At 41.5% G+C, this 21,796-nt stretch overlaps 1 protein-coding gene across 3 annotated transcripts in view; it reads left to right on the top strand.

The window, feature by feature from the left end:
- LOC103153533 (neurocan core protein-like) overlaps nucleotides 1–21,796 on the top strand; it is a 45,143-nt gene that overhangs the window by 17,244 nt on the left and 6,103 nt on the right. For all 3 annotated transcript variants that reach the window (XM_007574480.2, XM_007574479.2, XM_016662016.1), the window contains exons 3-14: nucleotides 1,848–2,051; nucleotides 3,532–3,714; nucleotides 4,165–4,339; nucleotides 6,062–6,189; nucleotides 6,945–7,229; nucleotides 7,716–7,853; nucleotides 7,971–8,063; nucleotides 9,742–9,899; nucleotides 9,974–10,130; nucleotides 13,141–14,277; nucleotides 18,151–18,267; nucleotides 21,033–21,146. In XM_007574480.2, coding sequence (XP_007574542.1) covers nucleotides 1,848–2,051; nucleotides 3,532–3,714; nucleotides 4,165–4,339; nucleotides 6,062–6,189; nucleotides 6,945–7,229; nucleotides 7,716–7,853; nucleotides 7,971–8,063; nucleotides 9,742–9,899; nucleotides 9,974–10,130; nucleotides 13,141–14,277; nucleotides 18,151–18,267; nucleotides 21,033–21,146 — 2,889 coding nt within the window. The remainder of the gene's footprint in view (nucleotides 1–1,847; nucleotides 2,052–3,531; nucleotides 3,715–4,164; nucleotides 4,340–6,061; nucleotides 6,190–6,944; nucleotides 7,230–7,715; nucleotides 7,854–7,970; nucleotides 8,064–9,741; nucleotides 9,900–9,973; nucleotides 10,131–13,140; nucleotides 14,278–18,150; nucleotides 18,268–21,032; nucleotides 21,147–21,796) is intronic.

Here is a 21,796-nt window from a genome sequence, read left to right as displayed (position 1 = left end):
AATACGCATTTCATGACAAATTCTAGCTCGTCTGAAGTTTGTAGGTCTCACAAAGCCGGTAGTGACAAAAGAAAGAGTAACCAATATTTAAAATAAATGTCTAGAGGAGCATGTTGTTGAATGGGTTAATTGAGAACAGGTGAATAACAGGATTAAATGTAAAAAGAGCCAGTGCCTCTTGGATATAAAGCTCTTGAGATTCAGTAATATGACCTGATTCTGCAAGTTAGCGAGCGGTTTAGCAATAACATTCAAAATACAACCTAAAGAAAAATGAAAGTTGAAGGAAATGTTACTGTAAAATCAAAAGAAATTACTGCATCCTCATCTTTTCACTTTATAGACACAACTGGGTTACAGTACATGCTCTTGAAAGGCTTACATGGGAAGATTACAAATGCATAACTAATATCTACTACAGTCTACTATTCATTTAAAAGCAAAGTCTAGTTCATCATGTTTGGCTTTTCCTACCTGCTCCAGATTATTTTTTTTTATTATAAGGACTAAGACACAGAAAAGAGAAAAATGTGCTGCAGGTTGATGAAGGTTGTCGTTTGGTAACCGACAGAAAATAAAGAAATTACAAGATTGTCCTTGATTTCTATTGGTCTCTCTCTCTAATTGTAATCACAACGCGAAGCTACGCTTGTCGTGCTACCTGTCTTGGTTTCTGCATTGTTTTTCCCCTGCATCATTCCTGCTTGTTACTGCGCCGGGGCTCTGTGTTTTTCTTTTGAGATTGTTATGATTACATGTGATTTAAAGGGAGGCAACAGGGCGTCGTCTGCTGACAGAGCGCCTCCCTGGGGGGTCAGCTTGTGAAAGCCCCAATCTAAATGCAGATGAAAACAACTCTGTGGGATTCAGTTTCTCTGTCTGTGATTTTCTGCAAGACTGTTTTTTAAAAGTCATGTTAGCTTTTTTTTTTACATTACTCTTTATGCTGCTAAAGGAGTTGGTTTAAGTTGGCTCTCATGACACAAAGATAAATCATAAGTTTTTGAAAAATTTGAAGAATAATGAAATATCTTCTGCAAGACTTTTTCTGTAGGTTGTAGTTCTAGGACTGGATGGAGATGACATGGTTGGACCAGGGAGGGGGGAGAGGGGGGGAGCCAAATTTCATAGAATTACTCCAAAAAAGCTTAAAATTGGCAGGCGCCCATTACTATAGCAACCTTACTCAGCAATTTAAAAGTGTGCATACATAAAAGTGTTTCATGCAGGCATCTGGGGTATGAGTGACTGAATGACTTTAAAATCTGTTTAGTCATGATGAGGATGCCGGTGTCCGCCTGGAGCCATTATCTGACAGGTTAATCTATGTCCCACATTGGCTCAAAACTAAAAATAATCCCTTTGATCTGCGCTAATTTGCTTCGTACAGAGAGTACGGGCTCTCTGCTATAGAGAAACGATTGCTTCATGAAGACGTGGGCAGTGGAGAGGTTTTAAGTTTTACCCAATTGCTAACATTTGGGTAATTATTACGTACGTAACGCGGCGGTTCGACGATAAGAAGCTGTTAATGTTAATTCAATATTTGGAAGTGTGACCAACACGGAATGAACGGCTTCGTTCACTTTCTCCGCCGCCATTACTAAATCTTCTTCTTCTTCTTGAAATTGATTGGCGGTTGGCAAAAAGACATTAGGTCTTTGCTAAAAGAAAAAAAAAAGGTGCAGAAAATCAACGTCATCATTCACGACTTCTGCTTCTGTTCACTGATTGGCCGGGTAAAAAAAAAAAATCTAAAATGTATTTACATTTTACTTCATTTCATATGTTTTTTTTTTTTTACACGCTCCATAAAAGTAATAATTACTTTTTGTTTACTTTTTCAGGTGCAGCCTCTTCCATAGTTAACATGAGTAGGATTACCTATCCTACAGTCCAGCAAATGCTCGCAGGCAAAGCTGTCCTCCCCTGTGTCTTCACCCTCAGGACCAGCTCCTCCCACCGGCCTCCACACCTGCTGTGGACTCACACCAGGCCACCGGCGGGAGGGCATGGCGCTCCTCTGGAGCAGACAGTACTTTCAGCTAAAGGTAAGAAATGCTTTCTTTAAAATTGTGCATTTTTATTAGTGGCTTATGAGATGTCAATGTCTTAGAGGTAACAGACAACAGTTTTGGTGTAAGATGTAATGGTGCCTGAAGATAATGGCTCACCAAAGACAGAGTCCAAAACTAGGAGGGCATCTACCTCCTTAAAATAACTGTAATTGATGAGGCGTCAAACATTGTTACAGTCACTTATCCAAGACAATATTTCACCGACCCGCAGTCGTTTGTTGTAAAGATAATCTGTTTATATGAACCTAACAGAACCACACTTCAAAAATCCTCCACGAAATAAACTGTTTTTTTTTTAAATATTTTATTTACACCAGATATGTGCACAGATCAAAGGTTTCAGTCCACCCACTGTTTTCTTTGACACTATCTTTTGGTGTTTTTCGTTGTTTTACAGATTTAAGTCAGTTTCACAGCTTTCAGGAGCTGCACTGGCAGATGTTTTTTTGATGAAAACCTGAATATTCACAAGGGGGAGACTTAGTTTACAGCTTGACAGCTGGGAGCAAATAACATCCAAATAGATTCAGTTTTACCTTAGGTTTAGATTTTGAGGAAACTGACATTTTAAGAGCTCATCCCAGCAGCTTTCATCATTCAGTGAGAATCTGCTGATCAATTTGGAGACAAACTCCGAAACACATCAAACACATCACCACATGTTCTCTGCTTAATAAAGCAAACTGGGCTCATGGTTTACAAAAATATTGAACCCCCAATGTCAATGTATTTTATTGTTCTTCTGTAAGATAATTCGAAACAAAGTAGTGCATAATTGTGAATGAAGGTAAAATGATTAATTGTTTTTCTAAAGTTGTGTGCGCTCTGATGGGCTGGTGACCAGCAATCCAACTCTCACTCAATGGCCGCTGGGTTAACGCAAAAAAAACAACAAAAAAAACGGGTGTATTTGTTTTCACTTTTGTTTTAGTCAGTGCTTTTTAGAGCCTGCATTTTGTGCATGTGTTTATATGCGCAAAATTCCTCAATCATATTGTAATGTATTCAGATTAAATAATCCAAATGTATCGTTTTTATTAGTAATTTTAATTTTATTCCTTACAGCATTTTTCAAGTGGGCCAAAAAGTTAATTTTGTTCACGTCTGAGCAGATCACTTTCGTTTGCTGTGTCTCCCTCATGACTTGTAGCAAGCTTTAAACAAGACAGTAGTTGTAAAGAGAACAATTGATAGATTTGTTTTGGTAGTTAAAAAAATAAACAAAATTAAAGCTATGTATCATAATTCTTCCAAGTCATAATTATGCACTACTTTATGTTGATGCAACACATATAATCACATCATCAGAAGTTCATATTGTATTCATTATTTACACAGAAGACGATACTCTCATTTTATGTCGGACTCTTTTAAAGCCGTTCTGCTTCTAAACCCTACAGAATCCCAGTAAGCATTTGTAATGAAGAACCCTCTCTGTCTGTGTGCGCCAAAGGTGACGTAGTCAAGGTGAATAAGGCTTTCAGTGGCCGTGTCGCGCTGCCAGGATACGCTGCCAATCCGCTGAACGCTACCATGGAGATCTCCAGTCTCCGTACCAGCGACTCAGGCACTTACCACTGTCAGGCTGTGGTGGACGGTGACTATGAGAGGGACGCTGTCCCCCTACTGGTTTCCGGTAAGCGTCGCAGCCGCTCTCTGGGTTTAGGCTCCACAAAGGAAGGCTGAGGAGAAATGCGACAGACACGGCAGGCCGCTTTAACCTAATTCATTTATTCTGAATGTGTTCATACAGAGCAGATAATTGTACAGATTTTACATTATTAATGTAAAATACTAAGTGCCTAAGTTAATGTAACTTGGTGCTCTCCGTGCCTGCGCTGCTTCGGTTATCTTGTTCTGCTCTTGAATAATGAATAATTTAATTAAAGCATTTTTGCAGAGTGCATGTAATGTGGCGTATTCCCCCCCAAAACACACATTATGTTGGATTGATCTGTTTGCAGTCGCACTGATGTGCTCACAGATTCATTCCACGTGTTTATTGATTCAAAACCTGAGCTGGTGAATCTGTCAAACGAGGAGAAGCGAGTCACTGTTGCCACCTGTGTCTGTCTCCGTGTGTTAGGAGTGGTGTTTCACTACCAGGCTCCGAACGCTCGCTATGCCCTCTCCTTCGCCGAGGCCCAGCGAGCCTGCCAGGAAAACTCGGCTCGGATGGCGTCGCCGGCCCAGCTGTGGGCGGCGTACCGTGACGGCTTGGCCAGCTGTTCGGCTGGATGGTTGGCTGATCAGACTGTCCGGTGAGGGCACGACCGCCCGCCCGATAGCCACACTCTAGTCGTAATGCCTGTTGAATAATAAACAAATGATTGCTTTTATTACTGATGCATCTGTTAATTAAATAGATGATTATTTTCGGGTGCCACAACCGCGGCTGAAAATGAAATTAAAGCCAAATATTGTAATTAAGGGAGATTTTTGAGAGACTGGGTTGACAATGCAATTAATATGCATGCAAATCAGAAAGCTAATATCACCTACACATTTTGCTGTCCTCCCCCTGAATATGTGCTAAACCAGGGCTGAATCAATAATTACTCTTGGCTCTCGGTCGTTTTAGTCCTTTGCAAATTTTTCATCCCAATTTCATGTCCACGTGTTGCTGTTTTTTCTTTTTTTTTTACCCTAAGTGGTTTCCATCTCCAGCTCTCGAGGGCTTGAATCTGGCGTGTTTTAGATGAGTTACTGCTGCAACTCAGCTGAATTCAGGGAGCTAAATTACCTCTTCAGCATGTCAACATGCTCTAGAGAGGCCTGGTGAATGTGCCAGTCCAGGTGCGTTGTAGAAGGGGAACATGGAAAACTTTTTTTATTTATTTTTTAATATATGCACAGCTATCTTAATCAGTTTATTTCAAAATAAAACACCAGAAACAAACTCTTTATAAATGTTTAGATTCTTTTTTTCATGTTGAACAACAAACTAAGCATGCAATGTTTTTATGGAAATAAACAAATTATATATTTTTAATATGTATGTTACCTGGTTTGATGATGCAATGCTAGAGTTATGAAGCTTATAGTTTCAGATAATTCAGTGCACCACTACATTTTTGAATAAATGCTACTTTGCTGCTTCTTTAAGAGTTTGTGGACAATAAAACTTAGAAACTAAACACCTTAAATGTTCTTTGCTCTGACTACAAAATCAGATATTGTACAGCAGAGTTGAAATGCTGTGACTTCGGCTGGAAAATCTAATTTATTTGTGATTGTTGAAGTTATTTAGAGGTGATAACTCTGGTGGAAGACTTTTAATGAACAAGCCAGCGGATATTTTCTCACTTTGCTCCTGATTGGTACGAAACCTTTTCCTTTGCAGCGCAGCTATCTTGTTTCTAAATGGGGCTTGCGAGGCTCCTGCTTTTCACCACAGCGTGATAGCTTGTGAGTTTGTTTTTCACCGTGTAAAAGCCTGGAAATGTGGCACGAGAAAGTGTGAATCAGGGAAATCTCAGTCTCAGTGTGAGCAACTACCATTCCCTGCTTAAAACAGGCTTATTTGTAAATCTGGTTCGCAGATTTTATTTCACGTTTAATCGAACGAGATCAGCTGTTTCCCATATTCCTTAAAATAGCCTCTACTTCTCTCTTATTCCTTTATACAACCTCTTTATTTCTCTCCTCCAGTTCGATTATTTCTCTGACTTTCTGTTTTGACCCTCCATCTACATCGCTGTCATGTAATCATTAGCCATTTCTTCGCTCGTAATCATTCCAGAATACAAACAAATCCTGTGCCCTTTAAATGTGAATACAGATAAGAAATTATTTACTGACATTTTAAAATCGCAATTTGAAAAAGCGAGAGAGAAAAAAAAAAAAAACCTTTACCATGTAGGCTGAGAAAACCTGTGTGCAGCAAAATGTTCATGAGTCATTTAAGCTGTTATTTTCCTATTATTAGCGCTAAATAACAAGGTTAACACCCATTCATGACTCCTACATGTTCATGTCCACAGATATTCGGTCCAGCTGCCTGAGCTGGGTTGCTATGGACACAAGGAGTACTCTGCCGGAGTGAGGAATTATGGGAAGAGAGACCCGAAAGAGATGTTTGATGTGTACTGTTTTGCAGAAGAACTCGATGGTACACACACACACACACACACACACACACACACACGCACACACGAAACACATCAAAACCTGTCACAGCCTTTGGCTTTCATACGGTTGCTTGCATCACATTCTGTTGCAACATCAGAGCGCCACAGTAGGGATAAAGTGTTTTATAAAACATTTTCTCTTTCTTTTCACCTTCACTAAATTCAGGAAAAAGACATTAATAAGCTTGTTTTTGGTTTTCTTTTGGGTAAAGAGTTATTTCCAGCAGTGTCAGAGATCTGCTTTGTTGTGAAGAGTCAATTGGAAGACAGCAAGCATCAGTCCAAAGCATGAGTTAGTTGTAAAAATAACAACTTGATGTTAAGGCTTTTAATGTCAGACTTGAAACAAATTTTCGCTTTTGATTTGACAAAGCTTACAGCAACTTTTTACAGTTTTAAAAAAAATTAGATATCACACAGTAAGCCAAAAACTGAACTATTCTGCTCCTCCTTTGACTACACCCCACATGAGCCTGCAGGACCTGGCTTGGAGACTAAACTAGAGGTGTGTTTTAATTTATGATAGTCGTGACTCAGGTGTTCTGTTTTTACGGTAGAGAAAAGCTTAAAATTTCTCCGTTTATAGTCAAAGAATAAATTCATCAATGTTACCAAGCCCCGATTAGGTTCTCGGCTTCAAAACGGCCTCGAATGTTAATCGTTAAATGTTTGTAACCAAGTTGCATGAAAGTACAATTTTATTGATTTATTAATGTCATATTCCTGTCTCCACCAGGCGAAGTCTTTCACACCTCGGTTCCAGGCCGGCTCTCGCTGTCCTCAGCCTCAGACCGCTGCGTGTCCCTCGGGGGCCAGCTGGCCACCGTAGGGCAGCTTCACCTGGCGTGGCGGGCCGGTCTGGACAGCTGCGCCCCGGGCTGGCTTTCTGACGGCAGCGTCCGCTACCCCGTCGCCTGGCCCCGCCCAGAATGCGGCGGGAGTCAGCCGGGCGTCCACACCGTCACGCCCAACGCCACTGATGACAACACCACTGCGCTATACGACGCCTACTGCTACAGAGGTACTGTTTCATCATGTAAAGGAATCTGCTGGCTGGATTAACGGCAGCTGTTATGACAATGTATAGTGAGGAGAACCAACATTTATATTTGAATATGGATATTTGCTGAAAACATTGCTTCCTATCAACTTTGCATAAAATGTCGACAGAAAGGAGTGTTCGGTTTGAAAGGAGCATATCACTTCTAACTGAAGCCTCGTCTGCTATTAGCGCAATAAAAACGACAATAAAAGTAATTGCTGATCTGCGTAACTACGGCAACACTCATCTCTGATCCCCACTTTGTGTATCCAAGAAACCACTGGATTGACAGTCACTACGGGAGAAAGAGACAGAGGACAGGAAATTTTAAATGCCAAGATGTCGAGACGATCTGCCTTGAATTATGCTGCCTTTTTTTTTTTTTTTAGCTAAATCCAAACACACTGAGCTTTTAGGTATTTAGAGGATGGATGTAAGGAAACGGCTCTTTAACTTCTTTCCCAGGTAAAGTGAAGGATACAGGCTCCGTCTCTGAGATTTACACCTCCCTGTGGAAGCCCTGGAGCTATCTCACAGGTGATGCTGACTCTGCAGAGACTGAAAGCTCCAACGTGACGACACAGCAAACCGCCACGTTCACAGGTTTTACATCCATTTACAGCCTGGGTCTCGAATCAGCCAATTACTTAGCTTGTCAGACGCGGCAGAAACAAACTACAAAGTGGTAGTGAGTGATGATTTAATTTTGCTTTCATATAGATTCCTCTGAAAGCAGCAGCCCAGTTGGACCGGTTGTGTCCAACTGGACAGGACTGGTTGACATCGAAGAAGAGGAGTCCAATAACAGAACCTGTAAGTTTGAGATCTTGTACTCAGACCTCAGCAGTTTGCAACATTTGCTTTGTTTAACAGTTCTTGCATCCAATTCAAAAACTGAAACTCATCTATCAGATTTGGTGCAGTGTGATGTTTTTCAATCATATATTTCCGATGAATATAGCTTACAACTAACCTGATTTCTTTAACATTTTGCTTTGTCGTGTGCAATGCACCAGCTTGATCTTGAAGGAAGCTACGCTATGAAGCTTACCAGAAATTGTGAGCTTCAGTAGGATCACTAAATCCTTGCCTACAATAAAATGTCTTAAAGTTTCCTCTTGCTCCAACTTTAATTCCTCAATATTTTTGGAAGCGTGGCCGACATGGACTGAATAGATTTGTGTACTTCCTCTGCTGCCGTGGCCGAGCTACAACTTTATACATGCCGGCTATAATTTTTAAAAATAAATATCACTTTTCATAACCAGGATATGCCAGGATAAAGAGAGATGAGTCTCAAGGGAATTTGAGTAGGAAGACATTGTCCAGGCTTATTTTTCTGGGTTGAAAACAGCGTTTGTTGTTCTTTTATTATGCCACTTCATTTTTCTTAATTTTTCTAAGAAACTGCATCTGTGTTTTTTTTTTTGTTTTGTTTTTTTTTGTTAGCTGCCATCTATAATCATCAGTGTTAATGGAAATAAAATCATTCCAGTGATTTTATTGGAATGATTTTGTAATAAATAATTGAAATAACTGCACAACTTTGATTAAGTACTTTGTGAGCAGAATTACTGGTAAATTAACTTTTCAATGATATTTTGGACTTATTAAATGTCTTTCATTTCTCTTTTATTTAAATAGTGGTGACACTACATAGTAAACAGATTCAGATATACCTTCAGTTTGATCCTAGTTATAAATCTAATAAAATCGTTTTATAAGGCAGTTGGAAAAAAAGGCCAGCTGATTGCATCAAGTCTTTGACTTTGCAACAATCTCGAATCCTGAGCAAACATGTGGCGACAGTAGGAGGAAATTGAGAGGATTGTCTTCTGCTATGGCCTTCTCGCTTTAAAATAAGAGTGACTGTTTATTTACAGCCTTTTATTGATTTGTGTTGCAAATTCTGCGAGGACGGTCACAGAAACTATCAATGAACTGTCATGCTTGGGTGGTGAGAACAAATCAGTTCCTCTAATTTTACTTTTTATTGGTAAATGTTTGAGTGAAATGAACATTGTTCTTTTATTCTATGAACTACTGACAACATGTCTCCGAAATTCCAAGCAAAAATTTAGTATTTATTTGCAGAAAATGAGAAATGGTCAAAATAACAAAAAAGATGCAGACCTCAAATAATGCAAAGAAAACAAGTTTATATTAATTTAGACACAACAATGCTAATGTTTTAACTCAGATCAGAAATCAATGTTTGGTGGAATAACCACGAGGTTTTTAATGGGGTTCAGTGCAGTGGGCCTCTTAGTTTTTCCAGAGATGTATAAATGGGATATCGATAGATTCTTGGAGTGTGGAAAACATTCAAACTTGCAGAAGGACGTGAAAAAATTCAACACAGAAACCAGGTGAAGATCAGCAGCAGAAACCAACCAGGAACAATGAAAAATGTGGGCCTTAAATACTGTGGAGGTGTGAATTTTTAACATTGAAACCAGGTGTGAGTAACTACATCTGTGATTATTCGTAGCTTTGGATCCCTGGTCTTCTGAGGCCTCAGAGTCGTTTGTGACCCTTCAGATGACCCCAGGACAGAGCTCCTTCGACTGGGGGGAGCTGCCGGAGCCCGGGCCCGATTCTGGGGAGTTTCTGCAGCCTCCTGCTCTCCCAACACCCACAGAGAAAAAAGTCGGTTTCATTTCTAATCGAACATCTGAAAAAGCTTCAACACATAACTCATCACAGTTTGTTTACTTCTTCAGGCGATCACAAAAATTGTGAAGTCAATTTGGAAACCTTGGAACTATTTGATGGGAACAGATGACGAGGAAGGAACCAAAGCCCCGAGCGGACATGATGAAGAGATTACAACGAAACAGACACACGACGAGCAAAAAGATCCCAGCCCGGTTTCTCCTGGTAAATACAATTGTCACACTTTTAAAACCACAAGCTGGTTGGAGCCTGTTCAGACACACACACACCAGTGTGGTTGTCTGCACATTTTAATCAGTTCAAGTTTTTCCAAATACACACCAGGACCGCCTGAGACCTGTAAGTGGACTCTGCTGTGTTGAGGATGAAGGGGTTTACTTTTCACAGGGCCACAGCAGGCTCAACTCATTTCCTAAACTGGGCCCCCCCTCATGCCCTCTTTCCAACATCGCTCTGTGTGTAATCTAAAAATGGATCTAATTTTAAAAGATATTTTTGTCCTCAAATGCACCTGGAGGTGCAGAAGCAGAGGAGGTTAAAGCTAGAAGTCAGCAGAGAAGTTTTTTTTTTTTTTTTTCTGGTCTAAACACATTTCCCCACTGATGCAAAAACATAAAAAAAATTGTGTGATTGTTCCAAACATTGTAATATTTAGATTGAATTCATGCAGCTTATCTGTAACATTTTTACTTGGGGATCTCTTCCTGACGCTTCATAACATCCCTGTGGAGAGGGACTAGAACATGAGAGGAGAAACTGTGTTCCTCTTCTCTTTTTTAAACGAGCTAATGTGGTTTTTTCAAATCATGGTCCTTCAGATCCACTACTGTGCACGTCTTGGATGTTGCTCTGCTTCACAAGACTTGATGGGGTCATTAAAAGGCTTCCTCTGAACTTTACAACATGCTGCGAGAGTAATTTGTCCAATTAAACCGCACGTGTTAAAGTGAGGGAACATCTAAAACATGCAGGGCAGGTGGCCCCAAGCACCAAGATTAGGAAATGACTCTCTGAGTTCAGGTAAAAGTTGGAAGAAGAGGATTTTAACAGATTAGTCTGACACACGAATGATGCATTGTCTTGTGGAAAGATTTATGTCCCTTTAGCTTCACATTTCTTTCATTACAACCACTAACTTCAAAATCAGGTTATTGGGTTTTTTATCTGTGATAGAACGTAGGCAATAATTCAGTTGCATTGTTTTTAATTCAAAGGATAATCCCATTATCTATGATTAAGGTAGATTTTCAATTAAATCCCAATTATGTACATAAACTGTGAGTTTACCTTTCCAGAGAGAGACCATTTGATAAAATCCTTATCAGACGAAGACAGCCATGACTTTCAATCTCCAACTCTTCCAGAGTTTATGTGTTCTTACTTAATTATTAATCATACTATTGTATCTGGAGACATGTCCTGAGGTCTGGTGAAGCTAAAGTAGAACCATTTGACCATCATTACATCTGGAGGAAAAAAGCACCACCCCAATTTCGAAATATGTTGTGGGACTTCATTACTGATGCAGGAGGAACTGGTCCACTTCATAAAATAGATGGCATCAGGAGGAGGAAAGGCCATGAAATATTAAAGCAAAATCTAAAGGCTTGGACACAGCTTGGTCTCCCAAATAGACAACAAGCCGAAGCATAAAGCTGAGCGACAGCAAAGTGGATTATTGTCGACAAAGTTGATGCTTCAGTGCAATCATCACACCGCTCTGATCTTAATCCTACGGAGAATGTAGATCTGAAAAGAGTGACCCATGTCATCCAGTTTAAACCCAGTGTTACAGAAAGCTGAGGAAATATATGTAAACTTCTGATTCTGATGTCATTGATAAACACATTTGACATATTCTTTCTCTCAGTATTGTGGCATTTAGCAAATAGAAACAGTTTTGTAGTTTATTAACCTAAAACGAAAAGTTTAGTCTGATTTAAGTTAACTTCAGACAAAATGTGGAGAAAAAATGTGTCTTTTTATTTGGTGTATGTAAACTCCTGGTTTCATTTGTATTTTCTGATTTCAAAAAGATAATTTACTCTTCAGAGAAACGGACAAATATACTTTTGATCGACTTGAGACTTATAAATATAAAAAAGAGACTGATATGATTTTTAATAGATGCTGATGGTGCACAATCTTAGCATTGGGAGATTTACTCACCTTCTCTTCCACATCGCCACAGTTTTATTTCCCTACTTTATTAAACAGTGTAGTTGCAGCTTAGAGTCCAACACTACGCGATGGTGTTTCTCAACATGCCTCAAAGAAACGGCAGCCTCTCCGACCTCAGAGCCTGCAGGTAGATACTGTGGCGCCGGAGTGGTTTCCAGCTGAAATAGGTCTGAAATATCCAAAGGATATGTTTTAGATGGTACATGCAGAGTGTGCCAGATAGGGTGTTAAGCCAGCTAAAATGCTTGCAGGCATCGCTGCAGTAAATAAAGGAGCAGAGGATTTCAGTGCGGACAGAAAAGCGCAAACTGCTGTAGGATTGAAGAGTGCCGGCGAACTGAAGTCACGCTGACCTTTCTGCCTCTTCTGTAGGAGTCTTAACGAGCTGCGATTGACGGCAGGCCTCACGGCTACCGTCAACATTGGGCACAATCGCTAATTTAAAAAGTGCATAGTTGTCCTTTTGACACTCATGAATATGACTTACTTTGACAAATCCAAGTTTCCTTCACACTTGATTCCAGAGTCATTTCTGGAGATGCAGTGAAATGCAGCCTTTTACAGATATTCAAACATTATTCAGGAGTTCAACAGAGGTGTACACTGCATGTTGGCACCGGACAGAGATGGTTTGATCTGCTGATTTAGCTCTTTGGAAACTTAAACAATATTTTTGGTGTGTTTGTGTCCTTAAAAGTCAGAATTTCCAAGTTCAAAGTTGGAAATGTCAATTCTGAAGTTAGAATTTCCTCTTGGATGGTGAAAATCAATAAGGAGACCTGATTTAAAATTGATTATGGCTGGGTGAAGCACCCATAATGTCCCTTTAGTGTCTAATTACATACAGTGTTTTGTAATTGACATACTATTTTCCTCACAATTATTAATATTTCACCGCTTCGTGTTGGCCCGTCGCACAAAATGCCAACACACAAAGTTTGTGGTTGTAGATTGACGAAATCTGGAAGCATTCAAGTGATGGAAATATTTTCACAAAGTCTTATTTTCGTCTTTTGCCTCTGTTATTGCACAGGTCTATTTTCCTGGGGGAGCTCATGGTTCAGCAGCCCCCCTGCAGCGTCTGCACCATCCAGAGAAGATTCTCCCACACACCCAGCATCCACTCTGACTTCCTCTGGTGACTCTCTGACAACAGAGACGTTCACAGGCTCAGAGACCCACACCCTCATTCCCTCCAGCTCTTCTTCACCTGAAGTCTCCAGCAAGGAAACCTGGATCACTGTCCAAATGGAGACCACGACCAAGCTGGCAGACAAGAGAGCGGAGACTGTGACCTCCAGGGCCAGCGGCAGGGGGGGAAGAGGGAGGGGGAAGAAACACCGAGGGGAGGATAAGAGCAGAGGAGAAGACAGAAGAAGAGGAGAGGAGAGAGGGAAAGCAGAGGAGGAGGGGAGTGGCGAAATCACCGGCGCAGAGGCAAAAGGGGAGATTCAAGTCTCGCGGCGACCGGCTGACGGTAAACCGAGAGAGAGATCCAGAGAAAGATCCAGAGAGAGGGGTTACAGAAAAGGACAGTCCACCACAACCACAGCCACCAGTCCACTGGTGACCACAGAGACGACCGCAGCTGGGACTGAGGACGACTCCTCTACAGCCGGAGACCAGACCACGCTGTCGGCGACCGAAAACTCCTCTCTGTCTACCCCACAGGAGACAATTCAAACTCTGTCATCTTCTCCTTCTCCAACTGCATCACCCTCACCACCCATATCCTCCTCTCCATCACCAGAGTCCCTGTTAGAGTCTCAACCTGCCCACCCATCCCCATCCCACGCCTCTACCTCCTCCTCCTCACCTCCAAGCAGCTCCTCCTCCCCATCCTATTCCCAGATCCCAACCCTGACTCCATCACCACCACCAACCTCTTCCCACTCCACCACTGAGACTCAAACCACAGGATTGGCTCCCTCACTTCAGGCAAATGTCAAGGACAACTCCAACGACTCCCTAGCATCCTTTCCCTTTGTCCTAGAGGAGAAGGCGAATGGCTCTCTGGAGTATCCGCTGTCTCTGTTGGGGCCCCAGGATGACGAGGAGTCCGCTTGGTCCCACGCTGTGGGATCAGGGACCATCTTACCCGGTGCTTCGGATGAAGACAGCGTCCGGGGAGAAGGAGGCAACATCAGCGCCACAACTGTCAGTCCAACAGGTAAGCATGAGTCTGATTTTAGACATTATGCTTGGCTGCAACATATGCTAGTCATATGCTTGTTTCAGTGTTGATGTGGTGGACCTCGCCTCATGGAGTGAATGTGTCCGATGCATCCCCAAAACAAAGGTTCACAGTCAGAGATGCTGTTGTTTCATAACTTACGATTTAAGATCAAACCACAAACAACTAATCCAAAGTTGGGCAACTTGGCTAATTCTTGTCTCTGTTGGATAATGTAGGGTTTTTTTTTTTTTTTTACTTTATTTAAAGTAGTTTAAACATCAACAAATCAACAAAAAGAAACAAAAGCGTTGCTTTCTGAACAAATATAACCAGACTCTGAAAACTTGTTTGTAAAATCTAGATCATGGGAAGTTTATTTTCTGACACACTGAGGGAGTCTTTTGTCTGCTAGCTCTGATTTTGGTCCTCAGAAACTGCTGGAGGAAACATCTGCCCTTTGACCTCTTGAGTCATCTGCCTTCAGGTGGTGGTCTGTTTACCGTCTACCGTTTTTCTTTTTTTCTTCTTTTGCAAATTTCCAGCCCAAGTTTTCGAGGTATAAAAATGCTTCACAAATAAAGCATCACAACACGAGTGTGGACTAAAAGCATAGTTTGGAAGCAAATTCACACTTTGCACTTAAATTCTGCTGTTTTTGACCAAGTTTACATTTATGCTGAAATCATTCCTGGCAGATTTAGGTTTCAATTTTAAACCTAAAATTCATCAGTTTGTTTCTGGTAACAAAAAAAAAAAACCTGCATATCTGAAAAGACAACAAAGCAACATAAAAGATGCAGTGTTTTTAATTTACAAGTGATTTCTATTAAACTAAGTTATTAAAAATCATTTATACCCCTCTTAACAATGACAAAAAAAATATTTTTGTTGTTGCACCTAAATACAGCCATCTCAATTGCTGAGCATCACTTTGAATATGAATCTCTATCAGATTTAAGTTAGGACTCTGGCGAGGCCAATTAAAGCCTCGATATTACTGCCAGTCAGAAGAAACATGTTGGTATTTCTTTTTTTTTTTAATGACCTAAAAATCTAGAAACAAATCTCCCAGAGGTATCAATGAATTCTAGCTTATCAGGATCTAATATAGTCTAATGTTTTGGACGCTGGCAACATGCCGTCACATTCCTTAGATGTATTTTTAGATTACATTTGGCTTTACTATTTAGTTTTCACTTAATAAGCTTAAACAATGTGTAGGAATATCCTCTGCAGGATTGTGCAAAACATGCCTGCAAAAAGTCAAGTGTGTTTAATGTATAAAAACAGATGACGTGTCAGTGAATTATTTTAACCACTACCTGAATTAAATGGGTAGGAGGAAGGATGACCTCAGGAAAAATGGGTTTCAGATGGGAAAAATAAAAATTTCTCTCCACCGTCTGATCATAATCTCTGTTTTTTAGCTTACTGCGATGATGCCAGCGAGACAGACAACACATGTCCCAGCGAGACACGCTGTTTTTGAAGTTGCTTTGTGTGAAAACGATCGTCCATTACAGCATGTCCGTCTGCATAAATAAAAAAGATATTCATCTTGGTCCCAGTCATTAAAAGAAAGCAGTATCTTCCTTTAAGTCTGTGTTTTTCATTTTCTCTGACCTTGCCATTGGCTGATTTATTCAGCATACTCCCCGCTCCGCTGCCCCACCTCTTCGGCGCAAGCCTTTTATTTCCACTACAAGTCGACGCCACCAGACAAAAAAAAAAAAAACCCACGATTAAGTCTGCTTGCACGACGACGTCTCAGCCGAGCGCCGAACCGGCCACCTGGTTTACTACATATTACTTGCTTGATAATGAGAGCAGATCCACAAAACATCCCATCTCTGGGTGTTTTAAAGAACCCCTCCCCTACCCCCGTGGGCATGATGCCATCGCACATTTTCACACTGATGTATTTTCGTTGCCTCTGAAAGCAGCTCATGTCTGCAGCAGGCGTTTTGAAACCCTTGCTCGAGGGAGAGAGAGAACTCTGCAGATGGAGAACAGCTGTAAACTGTATCGACAAAGGAGCCGAGGGCAACCATCTGGGCTGCTGGGGCTCGGTATGAGGGCTGATTGATTGACTGAGAGACCCTGGAGCCATAGAGGGCCGTGAACAGACACACACACACACACACACACACACACACACACACGCACACGCTGATGTCTTTGCCACACCAGCAGCAAAAGTGAAAGGATGCAGGAGATTGGACTTGAATAATGACTGCCAGCTTCTGCTTCTGTTTCGTGAACTTCAGCGCTTGTTGTTCAGGCCCTTGTGAGTGGAGAGTTTGGACGCTGGTGACGGTCAGCGTGGACGACAGAGCGTTTCCTCAGCTGGTTCAATTGCAGAGAGCGAACTGAAAGTAGAGACCTCCGGTTGGATTGCAGGACATTCGGCAGCTCGTCGACTCTCACATTTCCACTGACCTGAGCTTATTTCCGTAACTTTATATTGCATCGAAGGTTTTTTTTATGTTTTGCTGTCACCCTTTTTTGTGTGCTAGCTCTCACCTTCATCACTCTCCAAATGCAGATCATATGTTGACTTATTATCAGGACGCCGCCGCCTTTAGCTCGTTGTTGACGTCGTTTGGGCTGCTGCTGGTGCGCAGGCCGCTCTGTCAGCTCCTCCCAGAGAATATTGATTTTTCTGCACCACTCGCTTTAATGAACGGCCAAATCCTGCAAGGTTTACCCAGCGCTCACACGAGCTCTTTCATAAATCTTCTTCCGCCATAACAGCTGATGTGTCTGTCAGGATGGGCGACGACCTTGACTGATGCGCTGGCCGGGGCTGACGTAACGTGGATGTTTTTCGGCTCCTGACGCCAGCGGATAAGAGTAGTAGGATGTATTAATTATGCAGCAGTGATGTAGTTTGATATGGTGCCCATGAGAAGTTTACGTACTTTCATCATGTCGTGAATATTTTATGAATTATTTCATGTTCGTTGAGTTTTTTCTTTTTTTTCCTTTTTTTTTTTTGTTTTTTGTTTTTAGCCAAACTCAAGTCAATTTTGAAAACAAGAATTTGATTTTGCTTCATCTATTAAAACAATTATATCATTTTTGTACCATGCATAAAATTGGGTTTAGTTTCAGGGCAAACCATAGCCAAAGTAATTATGTTTTTATTTTTATTTTTATTTTGTACCCCGCACCAAACCCAAACAGACAAGCTTGCCCCCCACTCACCCCTCCTCCGGAAAGCAGCCTTCAGTGTCGGAGACGGAGCTGGAGGAACAAAGACTCCCCACAACTGAGCTTTTTTTTTTATGCCCAGCCTGAATGAGCCACAGCTTTCCAAAGACCTTAAGTTGCAATAATGAGCGGATCAGGAGGGAAACACGTGGTGACTGGCCCATTGATATGGAAATTTGTGTTTGTAGAAGGGGGCGCGGGGTGGGGGGGCGACCACACACACGCAGACATTTAGGGGATGAATGAAGCACTCAGCGGGAGGTCTGCTCATTTCTGTTCAGGATGGCTAATGTCTGAAGTTCTCACGCTGCCCACTACGCCTGGCGGAGCTAGCCAAGGCTCGCTTTCTATGTGGTAACCATGACAACGGTGGCTGTGAGCGGACGGCGGGGTTGATGCGCTCCGGATCCGTTTGAGCAGACATGGGGAGGGAATATGTGTTTTTGGGCGAACGGCACCGATGATGAACTATTTGGGGTGGGTTTTTTTTTTTTGTTTTGTTTTTTTGTTCTGCTTCATAAACTGATCTCGCATCAAAATTCTCCTAATCATCCAGGATTAACAGGAAAATAATGACCGGCTTGGATCTATTTGACCACCCGTTCACAGGATTGCTAATTAACTCCGTCTCTCGTGCTCTTGTGTCTCGTTTAGCTGAGGTGGAGCCCTGCGTGACGAACCCGTGTCTGCACGGAGGAAAGTGCCTTCCTCAGGGGACGGGCTACAGCTGCTACTGCCCCCAAGGATTCGCTGGAGAGAACTGTGAGATCGGTGGGTGAGACGCGCGCGCACACACGCGCACTCCAAGCGAACACACAGTTTGACATGATTTCAGCGCGTCAGCCCTTACATAATGAAACAAGGCTCTCCAACGGATGATTGGCAGGTCAAAGGCCACGCTGCTCCCCCCTGGAATGGAGGAGAGGCTTCAAGGTTATGAGACTGTCAGAGTAGGACGATCATTTGGATTCCTCAAACTTAAACCTCAGAGTTTACATAAAGGTTTCTGTTTTTCTTTTTCTGCTTCTTGATGCCTGCCCTAGTTTGGCTCAAATGTCTGCTTGCTCTGACTCGTTTCCACAACTTGCCATTACACTCAAAAAAATTTGATAGAGTTTCTTAAATATTTAAGGTTGAATTGATCTCTTGCCCCTTGAGAAATAAACAATAGCTTCTTTAATGATCATGATTGAAAATGATAAACGAATCGATTTTGATTCGGTTGTAGAAACATTCAAATTGCGTCTAATGCATTGCTAGACAATTATTCCACACCCGGAGGGTTTACTTGCTGCTGTCTTATTATTCATTTAGGTCAACAACATGGTGACTCTTCAGAGGTGTGTATATAGCTTTAAAGTAGTTCTAATTTTTGAGCTGTTCTGTTTCTTTAAGCTTCAAAGCAGCCAGTCTCACCTCTAATCTTTTACGGCTGTTTTCATCTGCAGTTCTTCAGCTTTTCTGAAGAACTGCAGAAAAGCTGCAGAACTTCTTTGGAGTTTTGCAGCTTTTTAGAAATTTTCAGCTCAGCAAACGATCATCCTTAGAAAAATGTTGTTGTTGTTGTTTAAGTCGTGGAACATTATCGATGAATCACTACGGCGTAAAGAGCTTCTACATAAAAGGGAAAACTAGGTCTGTTTCAACGCACGACGGCATCCTTAGAAAAGAACTGCTTTTTATTGGATCTGTATTCAATTTATTTCTGGCAGACGGTTACCACAAAGATATACAGGGCCTATAAAAACTATTCACAACCTTGGATTTTACTCTTTTTGTTGCATTTCCATATCAGTAATGAGCAACAAAATGCAACAAAATCTCTTCTGTCAAAGTGGAAACTTATCTCTACAAAATAATGACAAATGAATAAAAAAAATACTCCGCCTAAAATAAGTGATTACATACGTATTCCCCCTCTTTAAAGTGACTGACCTAATTCAACAGAGGTCCATCCAGCTGCCGTTGTCTCACGATGAGTGAAATGGAGCTAAGCTCAGTGATTGTGTCTCGAGTGATTGCGGTATGAAGAGCTGCAATCAACGCTTTATGCTACAGGCAAAATACAAGGAAATACTGGAAGACAATTTGTTCTCATCTGCAAATGGAGAACATTTATTTTCCAGCAAGACAAAGATCAGAAGCATCCAGCTGAAGCTCCGTAGGAATCCACATGCAACCCGACAGACCAACAGCAGCTCAGCGAGGAAGAGCGTACGCCTGATCGGTAGCTGTCCTTACAGACTCTGTTATGTGATCACGTGAGCTGTAACTTACACAACTCGTAAGAGCAAAATATAAATCTAGAATCTCTAATCAGTTTGCATTGGATTTACAGCAGAAATGCAAATATTGAGCGATTTTATATCAATTTAAGGAGTTAAAGCTTTACCTAAACCAGATGAACGACCACAAATGTCAAATTTATCTGTCGGATTAACACTAAATCAACTCAACAAAGACAAAAGGCTTAAAATGTTATTTTATATAATAATGTCACTTGCCTTTATATTAGAACTGTGCATTCTGCTCTGTGTGAGCCTAAAGTCTTCTGTGTGAATATTGATGTCCTGCTGCTGCCTGCGCTCAGTGTCTAATGATGAAATGTGGATGCCTTGGATGAGGCTGAAGGTCAATCTGGTTTGATCTGTCGAACACATTCAGCTTCTCACAGCTGTTGACCTTTTTCCTGCTTAGCCCCTTTTTGTTTTTGTTTTTTTCTTTGTTGCTTCAAACCAAGAAACCATTAGAATGTTGGAAAGTAAATTTGATCCGGTAGATGGCTATATTTTTCTTTTACGTTTGCTTTGAAATTAAATGAATTTCTTCAGCCCTGGTGATTGTGTGCTGTGCCAGAGAGAAGACATCTATTTACTTTTATAAAGTGATATTCTATTGATCTCTGCAGAGAAATACTGTCTTTCCCTGCCTTGATTTTGCCCCGAGCGTTCGCTGCACTGTAGAGCAGCTGCCTCAGCAGGGGGGCATCTGCCGGAACGAGAGGGGGCTCAGCCCCGACCCTCAGCTGGGTGCAGACTGATCTGCTGAGTCATACAACAAAATTTACGACAGCACTGTCGTTGAATTAACGTATAGCAACGTATAGAGGCGGACATGTTGCTCTCATGCCGTTACTTGTAGATAAAGACAATATGCAAAAGAAAGCATTAGGCTCTGCAGACATAATAACACTTCAAAGCCTCTCAAAGTGCCTTCCTCTACAAGAGAATGAGCACAAACAATAAAAGTGGGGGGGGGGGAGATTAGCCTGTTTGTATTCCCCTCACATCCTGTTTGAATTATGATGATGTACTCACCAACATGGACACATTTTACTATTTAAGGCAGAACTAATCACCGGCTCATTTTGTTTCGGAATCTGAATTGCAATGCTGTTTTTTTTTTTTTTGTTTTTTTCAGGTCCTTTCTCTGTAAACCAGACATGAGCAGAATACATTATGTCTAATTTGAAGCCTAATGAAATCTGAATCTTGTCTATTCCTGCTACTTTTTTTTTTCTCCTCCCCTCCACACAGACGTCGACGACTGCCAGTCCGAGCCTTGTGAAAATGGAGGAACTTGCGTCGACAAGATTGATTCATTCCTCTGCCTCTGCCTGCCAAGCTACGGAGGAGACACGTGTGAGAAAGGTGAGAGAGGGAGAGAGTGCTGCAGTCATGCACACATTGAGGAATCTGATGATTCCCAACTGAGGGAGAGACGTTTTTCATTTTTTATTATTTATTTATTTTTGCTTGTTCAAAAGAAATGTTGGCGGAAAGCAGGAGCGGCAACTAATTTGTTGCTCGCAACCACGCTGACGAGTTTTCTTTCCAGCAATGTTCACATTGTTGGCTTTGAAAGGATTGAAGCTTGCTCTGCAGGAGGAAATAAGCCTAATCAATGTGCAGCATCTGTGTGTCAAAGCACAGCCACGTCTCAGCTCACCTTTCTGACAAGGCGTCTGCGTGTCACACAGCTGCAGGATGATGAACACCGACTCAATCTCAAAGGCGATCAAGCGCTTGTGCCTGGATTGTGTATTATTTGCAGGTTGTTTTTTGGGGGGGTTTTTTCCAGTCAGCAGAAAACGGAGCGAGCGCAGATTTCAATCGATGGCAAAATTTGCAGCAGGAATCTGCATTTCATCACTTCTTTGCAGCACTGCGTTCCAGTCCGTTTTTTTTTTTTTTTTTTTGTCAAAAAGAAACTACATACATTATGATTAATGCACCAGCAGCAGTGTAGTTGAATATATTATAGTGTTAGCTGTTGGAAAAAAAAATATTTGCATGAATAT

This window comes from Poecilia formosa, unplaced genomic scaffold (assembly GCF_000485575.1).
Source record: "Poecilia formosa unplaced genomic scaffold, Poecilia_formosa-5.1.2 Scaffold354, whole genome shotgun sequence".
NCBI classification, from domain to species: Eukaryota; Metazoa; Chordata; class Actinopteri; order Cyprinodontiformes; family Poeciliidae; genus Poecilia; species Poecilia formosa.
This window is presented reverse-complemented; position numbering and strand designations above follow the sequence as displayed.